The sequence below is a fragment of the Arvicola amphibius genome, chromosome 13 (genome assembly GCF_903992535.2).
Source record: "Arvicola amphibius chromosome 13, mArvAmp1.2, whole genome shotgun sequence".
Classification (NCBI taxonomy): Eukaryota; Metazoa; Chordata; class Mammalia; order Rodentia; family Cricetidae; genus Arvicola; species Arvicola amphibius.
The window spans coordinates 56,689,893-56,708,227 of NC_052059.1; the positions used below are offsets into that span (position 1 = coordinate 56,689,893).

General features: G+C 47.3%; 1 protein-coding gene across 1 annotated transcript in view; it reads left to right on the forward strand.

The window, feature by feature from the left end:
- Window positions 1-18,335, forward strand: part of Cryl1 (crystallin lambda 1) — a 96,965-nt gene that overhangs the window by 77,418 nt on the left and 1,212 nt on the right. The window contains exon 6 of the mRNA XM_038310581.2: window positions 11,478-11,583. Coding sequence (XP_038166509.1) covers window positions 11,478-11,583 — 106 coding nt within the window. The remainder of the gene's footprint in view (window positions 1-11,477; window positions 11,584-18,335) is intronic.

Below are 18,335 nucleotides of genomic sequence, written 5' to 3' on the forward strand. Positions count from 1 at the left end.
CTCCTTCAGAGACACATTCCCTATGACCCACTAACCCAGTAGTTCTCAACCTGTATGTTGTGACCCCTTTTGGGGGGTCAAACAACCCTTTTACAGGGGTCATGTAAGACTATCAGAAAATACAGATATTTATATTATGATTCATAACAGCAGCAAAATTACAGTTATGAAGTAGTAGTGAAAATAATTTTATGATTGGGGGGTCACCACAACGTGAGGAACTGTGTTAAAAGGTCACAACATCAGGAAGATTAAGAACCACTGCACTAGGCTCTACCATCTCCCAGTAGTGCCAAGCTAGAGACTAGGGCTTCACTGCATTGGCCTTTGTGGGACATATAATGTCCAAACAACAGAACCTTTTCTTTCACTTATTAGTACCTATATTTTCCTGTTTTAAATTAAAGTCACTAACAATGGAGGACATAATTGAATTCTTGTAGCTAAGCAACCAAGACCAATCCTAAGAGAAGCAAAGGGTGACATGGGAAGGACTTCCCTGTGGACATGTCCACAGCAGGTGCTTGTGAAGGTATACCTCGCAGAGGCAGGTTCTTGTGAAAGGGTCCCATGCTGCGGCAGCATTTCTAGGTAAGAAAGAGAAAGTGCAGTAGTGAGAGACATGTTCTTAGCCTGTCTTTGCACACCCTAGCTATGGCTTCCTGTTTGCTACAGCCCCACACCTTCTAGAGAAGAATGGTATCCAAGGGAATGAAGGAACTGGGGTCTGTAGTATTGTCTCATAGATGGTAGTCCTGTTTTGTTCTCTCTTCTAGTTTGGCTTCATACCTGGGACACAGAAGACCTTCCTGAGCTGGTAAATGCCGGGTGTACAGGTCTGACTGCAGTCTAGAAACACTAACATTTCCCTGCCAGGGCTCGGTCACTGGGTGATGAGATCCTTTCGGCTGGGAATGTAATTTCAAGTTCATATTCCTGAGGCATTAACACGGTGAGGGAAGTTGTGTTGTGATGAAAAGTCTTTGGCCAGACAATAGCTGAGTCTATTGCCCATCAGTTCTTTCCCCATCAGGGAAAGGTAGGTGGGGAGCCTGGAATGAATCATGAAGTCATTAGGAGGTTCTCAGCCTGTTGGCATGCTTTGATGGTTGGTAAGCCTTGGAAGTTGCTTACCCGTAGGTTTTATCCTTCTGAGCAGTATAATCCCTAGCAGGACTGCTGTTCTTGGGGCTCAGTGGGAATGAGGAGAAAGCATTCTCTTTGCCCTTGGACTGTTTAAGAATAGATTGAAAAGTGAGTGGCAAGGCATGTGTATTTGTTTTCCCACCGGGAGGACATCACAGGATGCAGTGCCCAGTAACCCCTCAGATGATTATGTGCCCCCTTTTCTTTTTTCGTTTTTCCTTTTTGATTTTTCAAGGCAGGGTTTCTCTGTGTAGCTTTGGAGCCTGTCCTAGAACTCACTCTGTAGACCAGGCTGACCTTGAACTTACAGAGATCCACCTGCCTCTCTGCCTCCTGAGTTCTGGAATTAAAGGTGTGCACCACCACACCTGGAATGTGCCCTTTTTTCTCCGGGAGAGGGAAATGAGTACATATTTGAGGGGCAATAATTTCTAGGCAGAATGAGTGACCTGGAAAATAGATAGTAGTTCATAAACCATTCCTATTGGAAGTTAAGTGGACTCAAGAGAGGAACGATAGCTGGCCACAAAGTCTGTCCAGGGGTGGTGGCATCTCAGCCATCGTGCTGTCATAGGCCGGCTTAGTTGGTGAAACCTCAGAGAGACAAAGGCAGTTGTTTTCCTTTCTGGCCAGGCTAGTCTTCAGGCAGGAAAAGGAAGGTCAGCCTGTGTATGCAATCTGCCAGCACAAGGTACAGTACTGTGTTGTGGGAGACGGTCTGTGGCCCCTGCATCCTGAGATACTGGATTCAGTTCTTAGCCTCTTAGCCTTTCACAAGGGGCGTGGTCTGTGGCATCTGATCAAGACACCCTGGGGGTTCCAGGACTTCAGCATTGAGTTTCATTTCAGACCCCAGTGCCAGGTGCTGGGAGGATTATTCCAGTTAAAAAGTGAGCTTCAAAGATCATGTCTTCAGATTAGCTGCTGAGGCTCCTTACAGACACCCGTAGCATTGACCTGAAGTTGCTGTAGGAGTTAGGACTCAGCCTAGCCCACGGGGCACAATCTCCTGCTCATCGCAGTCACCCCCCCCCCCCCCCCCACCCTGTGCAGGAGTTCAGAGCTTGGAGAAGCTTTCCTTTCCATTTCCCCTGATCGGATGTTTTCAGATCTGCCAGTCAGGTCTCAACATCAGGAGGAACAAGCTGTTATTTTAGGCTTTATACAATAGGAAATCGAACAGTAAGTTAGGCGGCTTGGTCCGCACACTACAGCCTGGTTAGGAACCGAGGGCCACACCCATCTGCCTCTGCTGCAGGGTCTATGACCTGTCTCTTACTGGGGTGTGGTGAAGACCAGGTGGGACTCTCTGTGTCCGATGTATAGTTTACAGCGATAGCTTCTGAATTCATCCCTCTGTCTCAGGTGGAGCCACTCTCCCCAGGGCCCATCTAAGCATTCCCAACCTTCCTAACGCCTTAATACAGTTCCTCATGTTGTGGTGACCCCCCAATCATGAAATTATTTTTGTTGCTACTTCATAACTGTGATATTTTGCTACTGTTATGAATCATAATGTAAATATCTGTGTTTTCCGATGGTCTTAGGCGACCCCTGTGAAAAGGTCATTTGACCCTCCACCCAATGGGTCTCAGCCCACAGGTTGAGAACCACTGCTCTAAGCTGAGGCCCTCACATCCTGTCTGTGTAGGTGGCATCCCTCAGGACTTCCTGGGCCTCACCTGGATGCTTATGAGAAATGCAGGCCCTCCCAGCCTGTGACCAGCCAGGGTTTTCTAGTGGGTGTCAACCCTGGAGAAGACTTGGATGTGGCTTCCTTGAAGCCTGGGCCTGAAAGTCTCCTTAGACTATGTTTTATCCACCCAAAGAGAATCTCTTTGTCCCTTACTAGAATATTATGCCAGTTTAGCTTGTACTTGATGGAGACTCCATCGCATGGAGTTAAATGACATTTCACTTCTTGACTGCTTTTCCTCTTTATTTTTCTCTGCCTCTTTTATGTGTTTTGTTCTCTTTCTTTATCTGGAACTCAGGTCTCCCATTGATACTGACTTCTACTCAATACACGTTCTGATGATTTCAGTACTGTGGGAATCTGAGCCCCACTTTAAAGCATTGAATGCCTCTGCCTATTCCAAAAGAGATGTGAAAATTGATTTTTGACACTGTGTCGCCTTGACTGTTTTGGAGCTTGCTAAGTAGACCAAGTTGGATTTGAACTCATAGCAATCTGCCTCCTCTGCTTTGTGAGTATAGGGATTAAAAGGTATGTGGCTCCACCTCCCAGCTCAAAAATTGTTTGTTTTTTTTAAGTCTTAATTTATGCTCAGTAAAGCACAGATATGGGTTTGGGATACAACTCGCTTGGTAGAGTGTTTTAGGAACTAGTTCTGATACCCAGGACAACATAAACCATGTGACTTTGAGGCCAGTCTGGGTTTAAATAAGACCTGTCTCAAGAAACAAAATCAAGAGTGAAAACAAACAGGTTGAACAAAGCAAGGCTAGAGTTGTAGGAGGTGAGAGTTGCCCCTCTGATCACAAGCTCCCTGGCCAGACCCCATCTCACTTGGGCTTGCTTCCTGGTCACATTGCTCATACATGGAACACCAGCCACGATCCACCCCTCCATTTCCTGAGCAGAGATGCAAATTGTGATCAGGTTTTCTGTCAGGAAGAGAGAGCTTACGGGAGTAGAAGCAGGAACCTGGAGGATGAAGAGCCTGGGAATTACCTCCTGCTCCAGGGAGGGTTGGAGACCAAGCCCGGGGCTGTACCTCCTGCTCCAGGAAGGGCTGTAGACCGAGCCTAGGCTGTACCTCCAGCTCCGGGAAGGGCTGTAGACTGAGCCCTGGAATGTACCTCCATCTCTGGGGAGGGTTGGAGACCACACTTTGTTCAGATATCCTGCTTGCAGGAAGGGAAATTGGGGGTACCTAACTGCCAGCAGCATGCAGAAATGAGAGCTCCTAGCTACCTGCAGGATGCAGGACTGAGGGCACTTAGCTGTGCAGAAAGTCAAGTGGTCAGTGTGTCTACTGCGGCCACCAAGTTGCCAGAGGGAGTCAGAGTTTTCTTAGGGTTAGCTCTTTTCATTCTTTTACCCCTATGAAGTTGGCTGATGACTTTCCTGACGCATGGCTTTGTCGGGGCAGAGTCCTATGAAGCTGCTCAGCGCAGTGACAGTGCCCAGGCAACACATCTGCAGGGCTGCTGTGTTATTATAGCGGATGCATGGCTGTTTACCAGGACAGCTCCATGTGGGTGCTGGTCTACACGGAGGCACTGAGAGCAGGCTACACTTCTGAGCGGGAGGGCTTTTGGGGGAGCCCAGAACCCCACTTCCAAGTCAGCACAGTGCACAGTATATGGTTCAGCAGCAACCAGGAGATGTTCCCAGAAGCAGAGCAGCTGATATGTAGTCTGGCTCTCTGAAAATCTCAGTGAAAACTAGCAAGCTGAGTATTACAAATAGCATGCAAAGGGCATCATCTACACGATCCAGTGGGGTTTGTCCCAGGAATGCAGAAGTGGTTCAACACCTGGAAATCCGTGAAGTGTGATGTATCATTGCAGTAGACAAAGAGCAAAGCCCATGTGATCCTCTGGGTAGATGCCAAAAAGCATTTGCCAAAATTCAGCATCCTTCTGTGGTGAAAACAAACTAACAAACACTATGTGTTAGGTATAGAAATTAGTGTACCTTGGCCGGATTGGTGACATGTGCCTTTAATCCTAACACTTAGAAGGCAGAGGCAAGTAGATCTCTGTGAGTTTGAGACTAGTCTGGTCTATATAGTGAGTTCAAGGCTAGCCAGGGCTACATAGTAAGTCCCTGTCTCCAAGAAAAGAAAGATAAACTATACCTCAACACAACAAAGGCCATGTGTACCAAACCCACAGCAAGCATCATAACTCGGAGCTCATATATCAATAAGCCAAAAACCTTTCCTCTAAGATGAAAGACCATATCCCTGCTTCTCTTGATACCATGATAGGGATCCTTGCCATATAAACTAGGAAAAAGAAGAAATAAGAGGCATCTATATTGGAAAAAGATTAAATCATCTCTGCCGATGATGTGATCTTGTATACAGAAAACACTAAAGACTTCTCCAAACCGCTGTTAGAACAGGTAAAGTTGCAGTTCACAGGTGGAATATTTAAGGTTGTAGGATAAAAAAGCACTTCACACACTGACAGCAAACTCTCTACCTTAGTCAGGGCTTCATCCGTCTAGTTCCTAATATGAATGCTGTGCATATTTGTTGATGTTTAATGGCTTCGGTATTTCATTTGGTTGACTTTTAAATGTTCGGATGTCTCTCCCATTGCAGGTTGCTTTGAAATAGCTTCTGCTTCTGTCCTGACCGTCACTCTGACTCCCCTGCTCCTGTGCCTTTGTCCTTGGGGTCTTTTCATGGATAGTTTGGGGTATGGGCTGTCCAGGCCAGGAAATGGCATTTTCATCATTTGCTGTATGTAACCAAAATGTCCCTGAGGGTGAGATGTGCTTCTCCTGCCACCTGTCCCCAGCAGGCTCACCTGTGAGGGCCACCTGTCCCCAGCAGGCTCACCTGCCATCTGTCCCCAGCAGGCTCACCAGTGAGGGCCACCTGCTGCTTCTCACCCTACCCTGCGGGACTTGGGGGAAGGACTCAAGCTCTTTAGTGTCTTTCAGAAGGCTCTTGACCAAATGTGTGTTTTCTAGGCATGATTCAGTGCCCTGTTGCGTGAGCTAAGTGTGGGCTTCAGGAGGCCTTTCCACAGTTAGCAAAATCTGCCCATGTCATCATGCAGGAATGTCTGTGTCTTGCTTCCAAGAACTCTTGTAAGTGTTGGCAAGATGCCATGCTGCTCCCAAACCTGTGAGTAACTATGGGTCATGAGGCAGCTCTAAGACGTCTTTTATTTTCTCCTTAGTAAGATTTACTCTTGCCTCACATCTCCCTGGAAGGTGGCATGGGTAGGGTGGGAGTGTTTAGGCTAGGTCTTTTTTGCTCTTACTCCTGGAGCTGGAGTTGCAGGTTGCTGTGAACCACCTGATGTGGATGCTGGGAGCCAAACTCAGACCTTCTGCAAGGGCAGTATGTGCTCTGGACCACTGAACACTCTCTAGCATCCCTTCATCTCTGCATCATGTGAGCAGTGATGTGTGGAAAAGAAAATAAAAGGCCAGTATATAAGACTCAACCAGTAGAGAGAACTAAGCCGTGGTCCTATCTCATTTCTTGTGAGAACTGCGTTGTGCTAGTTCTCAGTTTACAAGAACAGTGCCCCAATCAGTAAACTACGGTGCCCAATCAGTTCTCAGTTCCAACCTCCAGATCCAAACGAAACTCTCTGTTTCTGGACCATCTCTAAGGGCTCCAGGAATGAGTGTCTCCAAGAGGGACAGCCCTAAACTTGGCTCCTGCTGGAGTTCTGTACCTGTTGGTGTCTTAGCCACCTCGGAACACAATGGGAGACAGAGAACCTGCTGAAGGCAGGGTTGTTCCATATACATAGGGACCGATGTGGCCTCCTGATCTGTAACCTCCTCCCAGTGGCCGGATATATCAAAACAAATCCATTTTCCTTCCTGTTCCTCTTAGGTGCCTGAAGATGGCAGAGCCCCAAATCTTATTGTGCACATCACAGTCTGGAACTTACTCATGATACAACCCCTTTCTACTCTTTACCCTTCGCTTTCTGTTGTTTCTCGATTAAGACACTGGGCTTACACCCTGACAGTTTTGGTTGACAGTTGGGCGGGGGAGGAACTCGGGGAGAACCTTATCTGCATGGCTGGTAGCTAGGCTGGGTTCCTGGAGGTGGCCAAGGAAGGACTGTTTGCTCAGAGATGCTTGGCAACTCAGGACCATGTGTGGGGGAATCAGCAAAGCAAAAATGGGAGAATAGACCTGGGAGTTTATTTTTGAAAAGTAGACAAGGGGAGGTGGCCAAGATTAAAATGAGAAAAGCAAAGGGAAAACGAGGGCAGCAACCGTATATAAGAAAATGAGAAGCGTGGATGATCAAGTAGAAGGGAAGAGAAGCGCGTGCAGCTGGTGACCTAAAGTGGCAACGGTCACGGAATTTAGTCATCAAATGTTGTGCGCCATGACAGCCCCAACCCACAGTCACATAAGCCAACTCCTCGGTACTAAATCTCGGTACATGTGTGTATGCAGTGAGCTCTCTGTATCTGTGGGTTCTCCATCTGCAGATTCAAAGAACTACAGGTTGAAGATATTTTTAAAATCTGAACACGTACAGAGTTTCATTCTTTGTTCTCTAAACAAGACATTATTACAAGTTTTAAATTACACGTATTTATTTATTGAGTGTGTGTGGGTGAGTGCATTCATGCACAGATATGGAGGTCAGACGACATCTTGCAGGAATTGGTTCTCTCCTGCTGCATGAGACCCAAGGATTGAACTCAGGTTATCAGGTTTGACTGCAAGCACCTTTACCCACTGAGTGATCACGTTGGACCAAATTATTACATAGTGTTTATGCTGTGTTAGGTGTTGTGAGTCACCAAGTGGTGAGTTAAAGTCTATGGGAAGATGTGCATAGGCTTTAGGATAATTCCATTCCATTTTATTGGTGGGACTTCAGTATCTGTGAGTTTTGGTAAGGGGAGGTGTGATATTCTATAACAAGTTTTCTGTAGACACTGAGGGAGAAGAGAGAAAGAGAGAGAGGGGGAAGAAGGGAGGGAGGGAGGGAGGGGAGAGCCTGAGAGAGTTTCTGTGTGTCTCCACTAATAGAATTCTATCTGGTGCACCTCCAAACCTTTAATTATGCTTAAAATGTGTGTCAAAGTGACCAAACACTTCATCTGCTGCCTCACATTTTCTTGCTTCTCTGTTGACTGTCTGGCCCCTCCTAGTCCCCATGCATCAGTGGAAATTGTGGTAAGTCCCAGATCTTAAAGAAAGGCCAGACCAGAAGTTTCCCACTGAAAGGGGATTCCTTACCACTGTGTCTGGGCCCTCCTCACCCCAAGGTTTCTCGGAATGCGGTACAAAAGCCAGGCTTTGAACAAACAGTGATGGCAATGTTCGCTGCTCTGTGTGAGTCTTTAGGACTCGTCTAGCCTCCTGGGACTGTCCTTTGTACGTGTGTCTTGAGAATTTTGCCACAAAATGGAGGAAGTGCCAATAGCTATTCTGATAAGCATTAAGCTGGGTTGGCATTGGGTTCCATCCAGTGTGCTGGGCTCCATCTGGGTTCTAGGAGTTGCCTGTCAGCGCTTGTTCCTACCCCCCCCCCCCCCCCCCCCCGCCACAAGGACATGTGTTATACAGACCATCAGGGGAGTTTTATACAGTTGGGATGGAAATGAGTTCAGGAGCCAAACCGAGGACCCGTGCGTGTCTTCTTCCTCTAGATAGCTTCTTGGTAGAAACACAGGCTGGAGGAATCCCGTTGAATAGTCCACACAGGGCAGAAAGAATTGCAGAAGTGAAGATAATCAAACATTCTTCCCTTTTCTGTCTGTGCTATGGGGGGAAGGAATGAGGAGAATAGATTGTTAGATTGTTTTCCTCTAGACGACACCAGAAAGAAAGGCAAGCTGTTGGGGATTGGTAGGGCACTTGCCTGGCACCTGTGAGGCCGGGTTCCTTCCATTTCCAACAAAAAGGAAAAAGAGGGGGAAAAAAGTTAGCTAATCTTGGTAGCTCATTGTTTGAATGTTTAAAATTCTTTTAAAGTCAACTCTAAAAGTACCAAATCCAATTGTAGAAGAAAGAGCCGGATAACATTGCGAGCATACGGTGGTTTCAGTGTTCGTATCTGTCACAGTTTGGAGGCCAACGTGAATACTTCAGGCATTTTGGAATGCTGAGCTGAAACTCTAGGTTGAAGGAGGGTCTTCAGACCACACACTGCCTCTCACTACATTCCATGGTCCGAAGAGTACAGGAACTCAAACCCCACTTTAGGCCGGTTGGCAAGCAAGAGCTGGCCAGGTAGGAAGAAGCAGCTGGGAAGGACATTTCCACATCATATGATCTTCTAGATGGTTCTGGACATCACCATAGGCTTTCCGTGGATTCTTGCTTCTCGGTACCCTCCCTTCCTATCCCTTTGTTTTTGAGAACGAAAGGAAGCGACCCTTGTCAGCATTTTGGTGAACCAAATAAATGACTTTGTTCTTCTGTGCGGTCCAAGTAAACACACGGTAGGGAGGTTAGTAGTAGCAAGAGACCCAGGGTGACTCCACAATGCCCTACCAGGTCAGCAGGGTTTGCATACATCATGGCACCCTGTCTTTGGAAAGCAATGAGTGATGAAAACCCCTGCACACAGTGCTGGTGCCTGAGGCCTTGAACATGAGGCAATGCTCTGGGGAGCAGAACACATTGCCTAATAAAGCAGAAGATGGAACATGGTCGCAACAGTTGTTCTCAGACATAGGCTATGGCTGTGTTCCAGAATATTCTCTGTCGCCTTGTGTATAGGAGTGTACCCTAGAATAAGCAAGAACGGACAAACTACAGGCACATATAGAATACGTACATTATTATTTTTGTGGTGCAGTGGATGGATCCCAGGGCTGTGCACAAGTAAAAAGGCAAGCCTCACCCCATCCCTGTGTGCATCTTAGAAACGTGATATTGAGAAACAGAGTCAAGTCACATGAGAACATATACTGTGTATGCATCTGCCGACACGAAGTGTGCAAAAGGCAAACTCTGTTGCTGAGGGGTGTAAACAGAGGGCCAGTCTCAGAAGCCAGGACTTGGTATTACAGAAAGTGGGTGTCTGTCTTTAAGAAGACAGTGAGCTGCTGCCAGGCCTTGCTTTATCATGGTTCTCCGCGCTGTGTGTGCATCTTGAGCACACACGTCTTTCTGAATTCATTCATGTCTCACGTGCTCGATGGAAAGTTGAGTTGCTTAGTCAGACCTGACTTTTGCTTGTTGCTCTAGGATGGTGGGCTCCATCTTCATCTTGATTCTGCAACTCTGTCCTCTCCCTCAATTGACCTGGGGTCATCCAAGCACACACAGACCCAAGACTCCCTATGTCTCTTTCATTCGTTGGAGTACAGTAGCAGTGGTGGGGAGTTACTACTGCAAATCCCCTTCCCCAGATGCTCTAAGTCTTATTACCTTTGGAGTCTGGGAAGTGGAAAGTGCCCAGTGACCTAAGGGACCCTTCAGCCCCTGAGGCCCAAATCCCAGGGGCTTCGGAGGGCAAAGGGTTCCTCCCGGCGGAACCCTGAGGGCCATAATGACATCTCAGACTCCTCCTTCAGGTTGGCAAGGCTTATTCTTTTAAGATGTTAGACAGATCTTTTCCTTTCAGGGAAAGATCTCAACCCAGACTGAGGTGACATGTCTGGTGGACTGCTTGCCTGAGCTTGTCACTGGGAGCAAGGGGCACAGGATGACTGTGTATGGATGTATCTGGATAAGATCTCTGTCCTCCAGCTGTGGGCTAATCTGGGCCTCCCAGGGATGCTTATGGGAGAGGTGGCATGGTTAGTGGCCTTACAGATATCAAGCCTGGATGGCCCTCCCTGAAAGAAACTGCTCAGCAAGGAGTCCCTGAGCGGCAGGGTGCTGCCAATCTGGCCAGCAGGAGTTTGGGGGACATGTTTCTCTTTCCTCATATCCACCCTCCAGAGAGTTGAGATGCTCGGGATACAAAAGGTCCCTCTGGAGAGTTGAGATGCTCGGGATACAGAGGTTCTCAGCAGCGAGTGGACCTGCAGTGAGTCGCCAGAATACACCGCCACCACGGTGAATTCAGCCCCATACCTGAAGCCTTGCACACAAATTGGCTGGCTTCCTAAGCACAACTTTTCTCTTGCTTGGCAATTCACATCTGCAGAAACTTCTAGGGCCCCACCTCAGCAAACAAACCTATCCTAAACCGTGTTTCATCAAAGAGTGGCCTTTCCCACAAACTCATGAAAAGCTGAACAAGGCCCAACTTGCAGGCAGGTGAAGCCTTCGAGCCACTTCCCATTCTTTGGGGTGTTTAAATGTACCCCCACCTCCTGATCAAATATCCAGACACCCCCCCCCCTACACACACACACATACCTTAACTTGGGTCTACTTTATCTTCACTGTCTCTAAAGCTGCAGGAGATACATGGGGCTCATGTCGGAGGAGAAGGGGTTCAGACTGATTGCAGGTCTCAACACCTGTGCCATAAAAATTCCCTTTTCAGGACCCACATACAGGAGAGCTTGGCTGTACAAAATTCCATTAAAATATTAAAGTGCATTGGCAAGTGGGTTTTTTTTGGTGGGGGGTGGGCGGGAGATACTGCCCTCAAGAAGTTAGGACAAGCAATGTTAACAAAATGTTAAGAAAATTCTAAAGAATTCAACTGTGTGTCACCGCCTTCTCTCCATGTAGGAAGGAATAGTGTCTCCTAATGACCTGGACCTGGTCATGTCAGATGGGCTGGGCATGCGGTACGCATTCATTGGACCCTTGGAGACTATGCACCTCAATGCTGAAGGTATGCCTGGAACAGAGATGGGGCTCTGTGGCGTGGAATGTTTCTGTGAGCTTTCTTATCTGCTGCCTGTGCTGTTTCTTTTTAAACAACGTGGTAATGGCAGATTCTAGAAGGACTCTGAGCAACCCTAGGAACTCAGGGCTGAGGCACAGAGCACTGTGGACTGACATGTGAGTCCATGTGGGGTCTGTGAAGCCCAGGGATCTGGACCACAAGGAGCCCTTGATGGAATCAAAAAGGAAGAAAAGGAAGTGCTGTGCTGGGGGCCTTGCCGTGCATCTTGTTGCTTGATGGAAGAGAGGTTGCAGCTTCTCTGGGGTGTTGAAATGAATTGCAGAGGCAAGACGGAGAACAAAGATGAGAGGCAGTGCTGAGTAGTGCCCGGTGATGCAGTTGTCCTCTGCCCATGCGCAAGTGCCTGTGGGCGTACGCTTCTGCAGAGTGCCGGGATGGCCTTCCCGAAGGCCAGGAGTCACAAGCCAGGTGCTTCATGGGATGGGCCTGGCAAGGTGGGGCAGGTCAGATAACTGTCTGGAAGGGAATCAGTGTGACCTGGTAGTTCCAGTTAAATGATCCAAAGACATCCACTGATACCAACTTAAAACACACCAATGCAGTGATACACCAGAATCTGAAAAGATGCTACCTACACTTTAGCTATCTCTTGGTATTAAAATAATAGTAAATTGAAACCTTTTTTTTTTTTTTTTTTTTGGTCCTGGGTGAAGTATCACTATATAGGTCTGGCTAGCCATAGATGCATGATTCTCCTGTTGAATGCTGGGATCATAGGCACGAGCCATATCTGGCCCAATAGGAAGTGTTGTTTATGGTTTTTGCTTTTCTTTTTGTGTGTGTGTTGCTGGGGATCAAACCTAGAGCCTTCTACATGCTAGGTAAGCACTCATCCACTGAGCCTCAACTAACTTTTATTACCTTTTTACTGCCCTGTTGCTGTAAACATATCCAATTACCGTATGACACTTTAACAGAGTCCTATTAAGTGGTAAAAGAGACTTAGAAAGATAAAAGGGATCTGTAGATCAAGACTATTTGTCACAAGAGATACTGAGAAAAGAGTGTTGTGATGTTTTGTTTGCATTTTAACAAATAAAGCTTGCCTGAAGATCAGAGTGCAGAGCTAAACCACTAGAGGCCAGGGAGTGGTGGTGCACGCCTTTAACCCCAGCACCTGGGAGGCAGAGGCAGGCGGATCTCTGTGAGTTCAAGTCCACCCTGGGTTATACAAGATTGAATCTGTCTAAGAGAGAAACAGAATTTACACAAAGGTGATCCCAGCACTTGGGATGCCACACCTTTGATCCCAGCACTAGGGAGGTGGAGACAGGAGCGTTATGGCTGGGTGGAGAGAGGAATGTACGGCAGGAGGAGACAGGAGCTCAGTGCAGTCTGAGGAGCAGTCTGGGGACAGGATCACCCATTTGGTCTGAGCATTGGTAGAGGTAAAAGGTCTCTCTCGTGGCTGTCTGTACTGCTTGTCTGATCCTTCAGCTTTCACCCCCTAATATCTGACTCTGGGTTTTTGTTATTAATACCTATTAGAATTCATGCTACAAAAGAACTTTTCCTGGGGAGGGGGGTCAAGAGGGTACAAATGTGTTCCCATTGTTTTGTTTTGTTTTGTTTGGAGACAGGGTTCCACTCTAATTCCAGCCCAACTTCCTATGTTGCCCTAGCTGATCTCAACCATCAAGTAATCCTCCTGCCTCAGCTTTCTTAATGTTTATAAGAGTGCATCACCACACCCTGCCTGTTTTTGAGTGGGTGGAGCCAGAACAAAAGACTGGAATTGGCAAGCAGACAGGTTTATGTTCAGCGTGTGACTGATGTGACAGAAACACTTTCTAGTAACCAGTGCCAGTGCCTGGGAAGGGAGGGCTCACGCCCTGGGTGAATTAAGGTGGCGTGGGTAGACGTCGAGAGGAAATGCCTGTCGTGTGATGGGTTGGAGCTGTTGGCCTCCCAGATCTGACTTTTGTCCTGTGAGCCCATGACGTTTGAGTTATGAACTGTACTCCCCAACCAACAGTCAAGGCAGCTTTCCCAGACCCGGCACTGCGTACAGCAGATGAATGTATGATTTGCGTAGTGGACCCACAACACAAGCCCTGCCATACCAGTGCAAGACCGGAGGCTTCCTTAAAGGAAGAAAGGCGTCTCTCCTTTGCTTTGTGTGGGAGGATAACCATTGAACGTGAGAAGAAAGCACCAAGGCGACGACGCCATAGAGTTCTGACGTACCGTCGGGATGGTCTTGGATCATTCCAGATGCCTTTCCAGCCAGCCCTTATGAGCAGGGAGCACAGCCAAGCATTGGAATGGGCATGGCCACTGTCTGATAACCACAGTATTTCTCTTTTCTTCAGAGAACTAAGATAGTTAAGGTATTATGAGAAATCGATAGGAGGGAACTGAGAACAGCTTTGCATCTGAAACAAACAGAAACAGAAGCAGTGACATCAGACACTCGAGGCTCAGTAGGGTGGCAGACAGGAAGGAGGCCACGACAATTTTTCAAACAAAACCGATACGATAAGAAAGCTTAATTGGCTTCATATGATAATAGGGGTCGGATGCAGTTTTCAACTTCTGAGCGTTCCGAAGCCCAGAGCTAGGAAGTTATGAGATCTGGCTGGAAACCAATGGCCCTTATTCTCGGGTGTCACCCGGAGTATGTCAAGACTGGGGAGGGGAGGAAGTTTCCTGTTTTGCTGACATGGTTTTTATAAGTTTTGAATGTACAGGAGTTTTTGCCCTTAAAAGCTACCATTTTTTTAAAGCAAGTGCAGACACTTTAGGTTTATTTATAAAAACCCAACCCAAAACAACAACAACAACAACAAACCGCTCTTGCAAAAAACAAAACAAAACAATTACAACAAAAAACCAAATACGTGTTTGCTTAATAAATGACCTTTTGTTTCTTTGTTTTTGGTGGTGCTGGGGCATGGAACCCAGAGCCTGGTGACATGCTAGGTTGAGCTACACATCCACCGTTTAAATGTTATCTTTATCCATCTTGTTGTGTTTATTTCTCTTCCAGGGTTTTTGTTCATTTTTACTTTTCTTAATTCTCCCCCAAAGATTCACCCAGGCCTGAGGGAGAAGTACAAAGTAAGCACAGACAAGGTCATTTTTTGATTGTGCGGCATGGGAAGCCGTAGCAGCAGGCCTGGCTTCTTGGCTGAGATTCTGGATCCTGCCCTGTCTCTAGCAGCTCTTTGGTGTCTCTGTGGAGGGACAGTATCTCAGAATGTGGAACCCCAGACCCCCCTCCAGGTGAACTGGTTGTTTTTTATTAAACCTGAGGTTTGATCAGGAAGCCAGCTGCGGGTGTTATCTGTGTTGAGCCATCCTTGGTGGTGGGGGCAACTGAGCTGAAAGACAAGGGCCGGTGTTGGAGTGGGCCCTGCTTCCCTGACAATTCTGTCCTTAGAGGACATTCAATATTGTCACTCTGTTTTGGGGCCCTTCTGAACTATTTTCATAAAGTATGGAAGACTCTCATAGTCAGGTGAATCCATGTAGTTGTAGGTTCATGAGCTGGGTCAAAACTAGATGCCTTGGTCTCGGTTATAGTGATGGTTCTCCAGAAAGCTGAACACCTAGTGTTGGGGGTGTCAGTCAGGTATGGCATGGTAGAGTGTGCCTTGGCCCAAACATTCAACAGACAGGGGGACCAGGAGGGTCTTCCTGTTGGTGGAGGTGCTAGGGTTCAGGTAAACCCCCTGTTTTATCCCAAAGGGCTCACACATAGTGAACTGTGCGTCAATAAGATGAGCTAACTCTGATCTTCTGTGCTTTCGTTGTCTATGCATAACACCTCTTAAGAAATTAGAGAGTTGAGAGTATCAGTCAAGAGATCTGAGTTGTACTTTCAGCACCCACATGGAGGCTCACAACGACGACACAGACACACATACAGCCACATGGAGGCTCACAACCACGACACAGACACGCGTGCAGCCACATGGAGGCTCACAACCACGGCACAGACACATGCACATGCACATGGAGGCTCACAACCATGGCACAGACACATGTGCAGCCAAAACACCCACATATATGAAATAGGAATAAATCTTTTAAAAAATTAGATTAAAAAAATTAGATTTAGCTTTTGTAGAGTTAAGCTTTCCAAGGGCTGTGGAATCCTAATTCCCTCTTCCAAACTCCACATGCACCAAGCATGCACATAGTGCATACAGACACATAATGCAGGTAAAACACTCATATCCTTTAAATGAAAATATAAATAAATCTGCAAAAGAGAGAGAGAGAGAGAAATGCCCTTTAAATTTTCAGGAGTTTTATAAAAGGCAGTAGAGAAAGTTCTAGAACGTCTCTGTGAGATTGGAATGATTTCAGGATGGTGGAAGATGAGCATTTGTTGAAGAAATGTAAAGTAACCCAGAGATAAAACGTGGTCTCTGTATCAGATCCCTTCAGTCTGCTGCTTACACTGGCTGGGGAGATAGAGCTGGCTCCTGAGAAGGGATGGGCCTCCATTTTCACAATAAACTGATTATGCAGTCACAATCAATTTTCTCACTTTCTTCTGTGATGGTTTGGGTCTTAAATGTCTCCCAAAGACTCTGTGTGGAATGCTTGGTGACCAGCTCATGGTATTATTTGGAAAGGAACATGGGACCTTTAAGAGGTGGAATCCTAAGCCATTAAGATGACTGTGGGGTTGGGGCTGGGTGGGTGGGGGTGGGCAAAGGGTCTTGCCACCAAGGCTGAGAACCTGAATTTGACTCCCAGAACATACACATACATAGTAGGAGAGAACCAGCTCCCACAATACCTACATATGCAGTCTCTCTCTCTCTCTCTTTCTCTCTCTCTCTCTCTCTCTCTCTCTCTCACACACACACACACACACACACACATACACACACATACACACACACATAAATGTAATAAATTTATTTAAAAGAGGCAGGGTCCATTTAGAAACAAGTTGGACCACTGGGGTGCCCTTGGATGAGATATTGGGAGGCTGGGCTCTTCCCCTCTGTATCCTGGTCATCATGAGGTGAGCAGCTCTCTCCATCATGTGTTCCCCACCATGAGGTTCTGCTTGCCACAAGTCCAAAGCAATGGAGAAATCAATCAGCCTGGCAGAGCCAGGACATCGCCAATGTGAGGTTCGTGCACGGTGTGGCTAAGGCAGGTCTGGCCCCAGCTGTCCTGACGGTGGTGCGCATGAGTGATAAGCACAGTCCGCCACAGCCTGCCGCTGCTCTCACCGCCTTATTGACACACCAATCTTAGACACACACATCTTATTGACACACACATCTTAGAAGTTTTGTCATAACGATGGAAGCGAACTAACTTGTGATCATTTAACATCTTTCAAATACATTTATTTTTAATATTTAATATTTTATTATTCAAATATATTTATATTGTGATCATTTAACATCTTTCAAATATTTTCATTTTGGTGTCTCTTGCTTCCTTCAACTCCAGATGAATATATGGTAGTTGTGTCTAGATTTTATTCTAGTGACCCCCTGCTGAGGCTTTGTGGCTCTGGAAGACTAAACACGGGCCCAAGGGCTAGCTCAGTGGTAGAACTCACGTCACAAAAGGGGAAAGTATGGGCTAGGATCAGCACAGCCAGGACTTCTAAACACGTTGGCCTCTGGGGTCCCAGGCCTGGCTCCTGGCTTGTCTCTAACCTGTGTCTACTCTTGCAGCCCCAAGACTTGGCGTGTAGGGGAAGAGGTGGGAACTGAATGCCCTAGGGCAGGTGACTACACTTCAGAAAGGTGCCCAGGCTAGACCAGGCTTGTGCTTTCCTTCGGAGCTCACCTGGGTTCCATGGCTAATCAGCCAACCCAGCCTTGCAGCAGCTCCCACAGACTATGTGCCCCTTCTCCTCATTCACCTCTCCACCAAAACCCTGCAATGGAGAAACCGATCAGCCTGGCTGGGCTGGGACAGCCTGTGCACAGGGTTTCAGGCAGGCCTCGCTCCAGCCCTCCTTATGGAAGTGTGGTAAGGGATGAAAACAACCCCGATGTGGGTCTCCCCGCCTCATAACTACCTGATAAGGTATAACCTGACCTTGAGGCTTAAGTGTGTGATAAGGAGGGAGTGGCTTGAGTTTTGACATCTGGGGTTCATGAAGAATGAATTGAAGCCATTCATGATGGTTCACGCCTGTAGTGTGTTAGCACTTGGGAGGCTGAGGCAAGAGGATTACCATGAGTTTAAAGCTATTGTGGGCCATGGGCCACAGAATGAAACTGTATCTAAGAAGGAAGGTGGGGGAAGGAGAGCAGCCTGAAGATGTCCTTATTTAGGATTCATAGAACCCTTGACTCGATCCCCAGCTCCACAGGAAGCAGGAGTGGTGGCGCATGCCTATAGTCCCAGAACTTGAATGTGGACATGGGGCCATATATTCCAAGTCATCTATGTAGCCTGGGATGCATGAGCTCTTGTATCAGAGAGAAAGAAAAGGGGTGGGAGGCAAAAGAAAAAAAGAAAAGGAGGAAGAAAAATGCACTGAAGCCCAGGACACACCCTTAGCAGTCCATGGTTGAAAGGGTGCTTTCTGCATGTCAGAGTGTGAGCACCACTGACCGAGGACCCCCGAGGTGGAAGACCCCTGAGATGCACTGACTGAGGACCCCCAAGATCCACTGACTGAGGACACCCCAGGTGGAGGACCCCTGAGATGCACTGACTGAGGATCCCTGAGATGCATTGGTGTG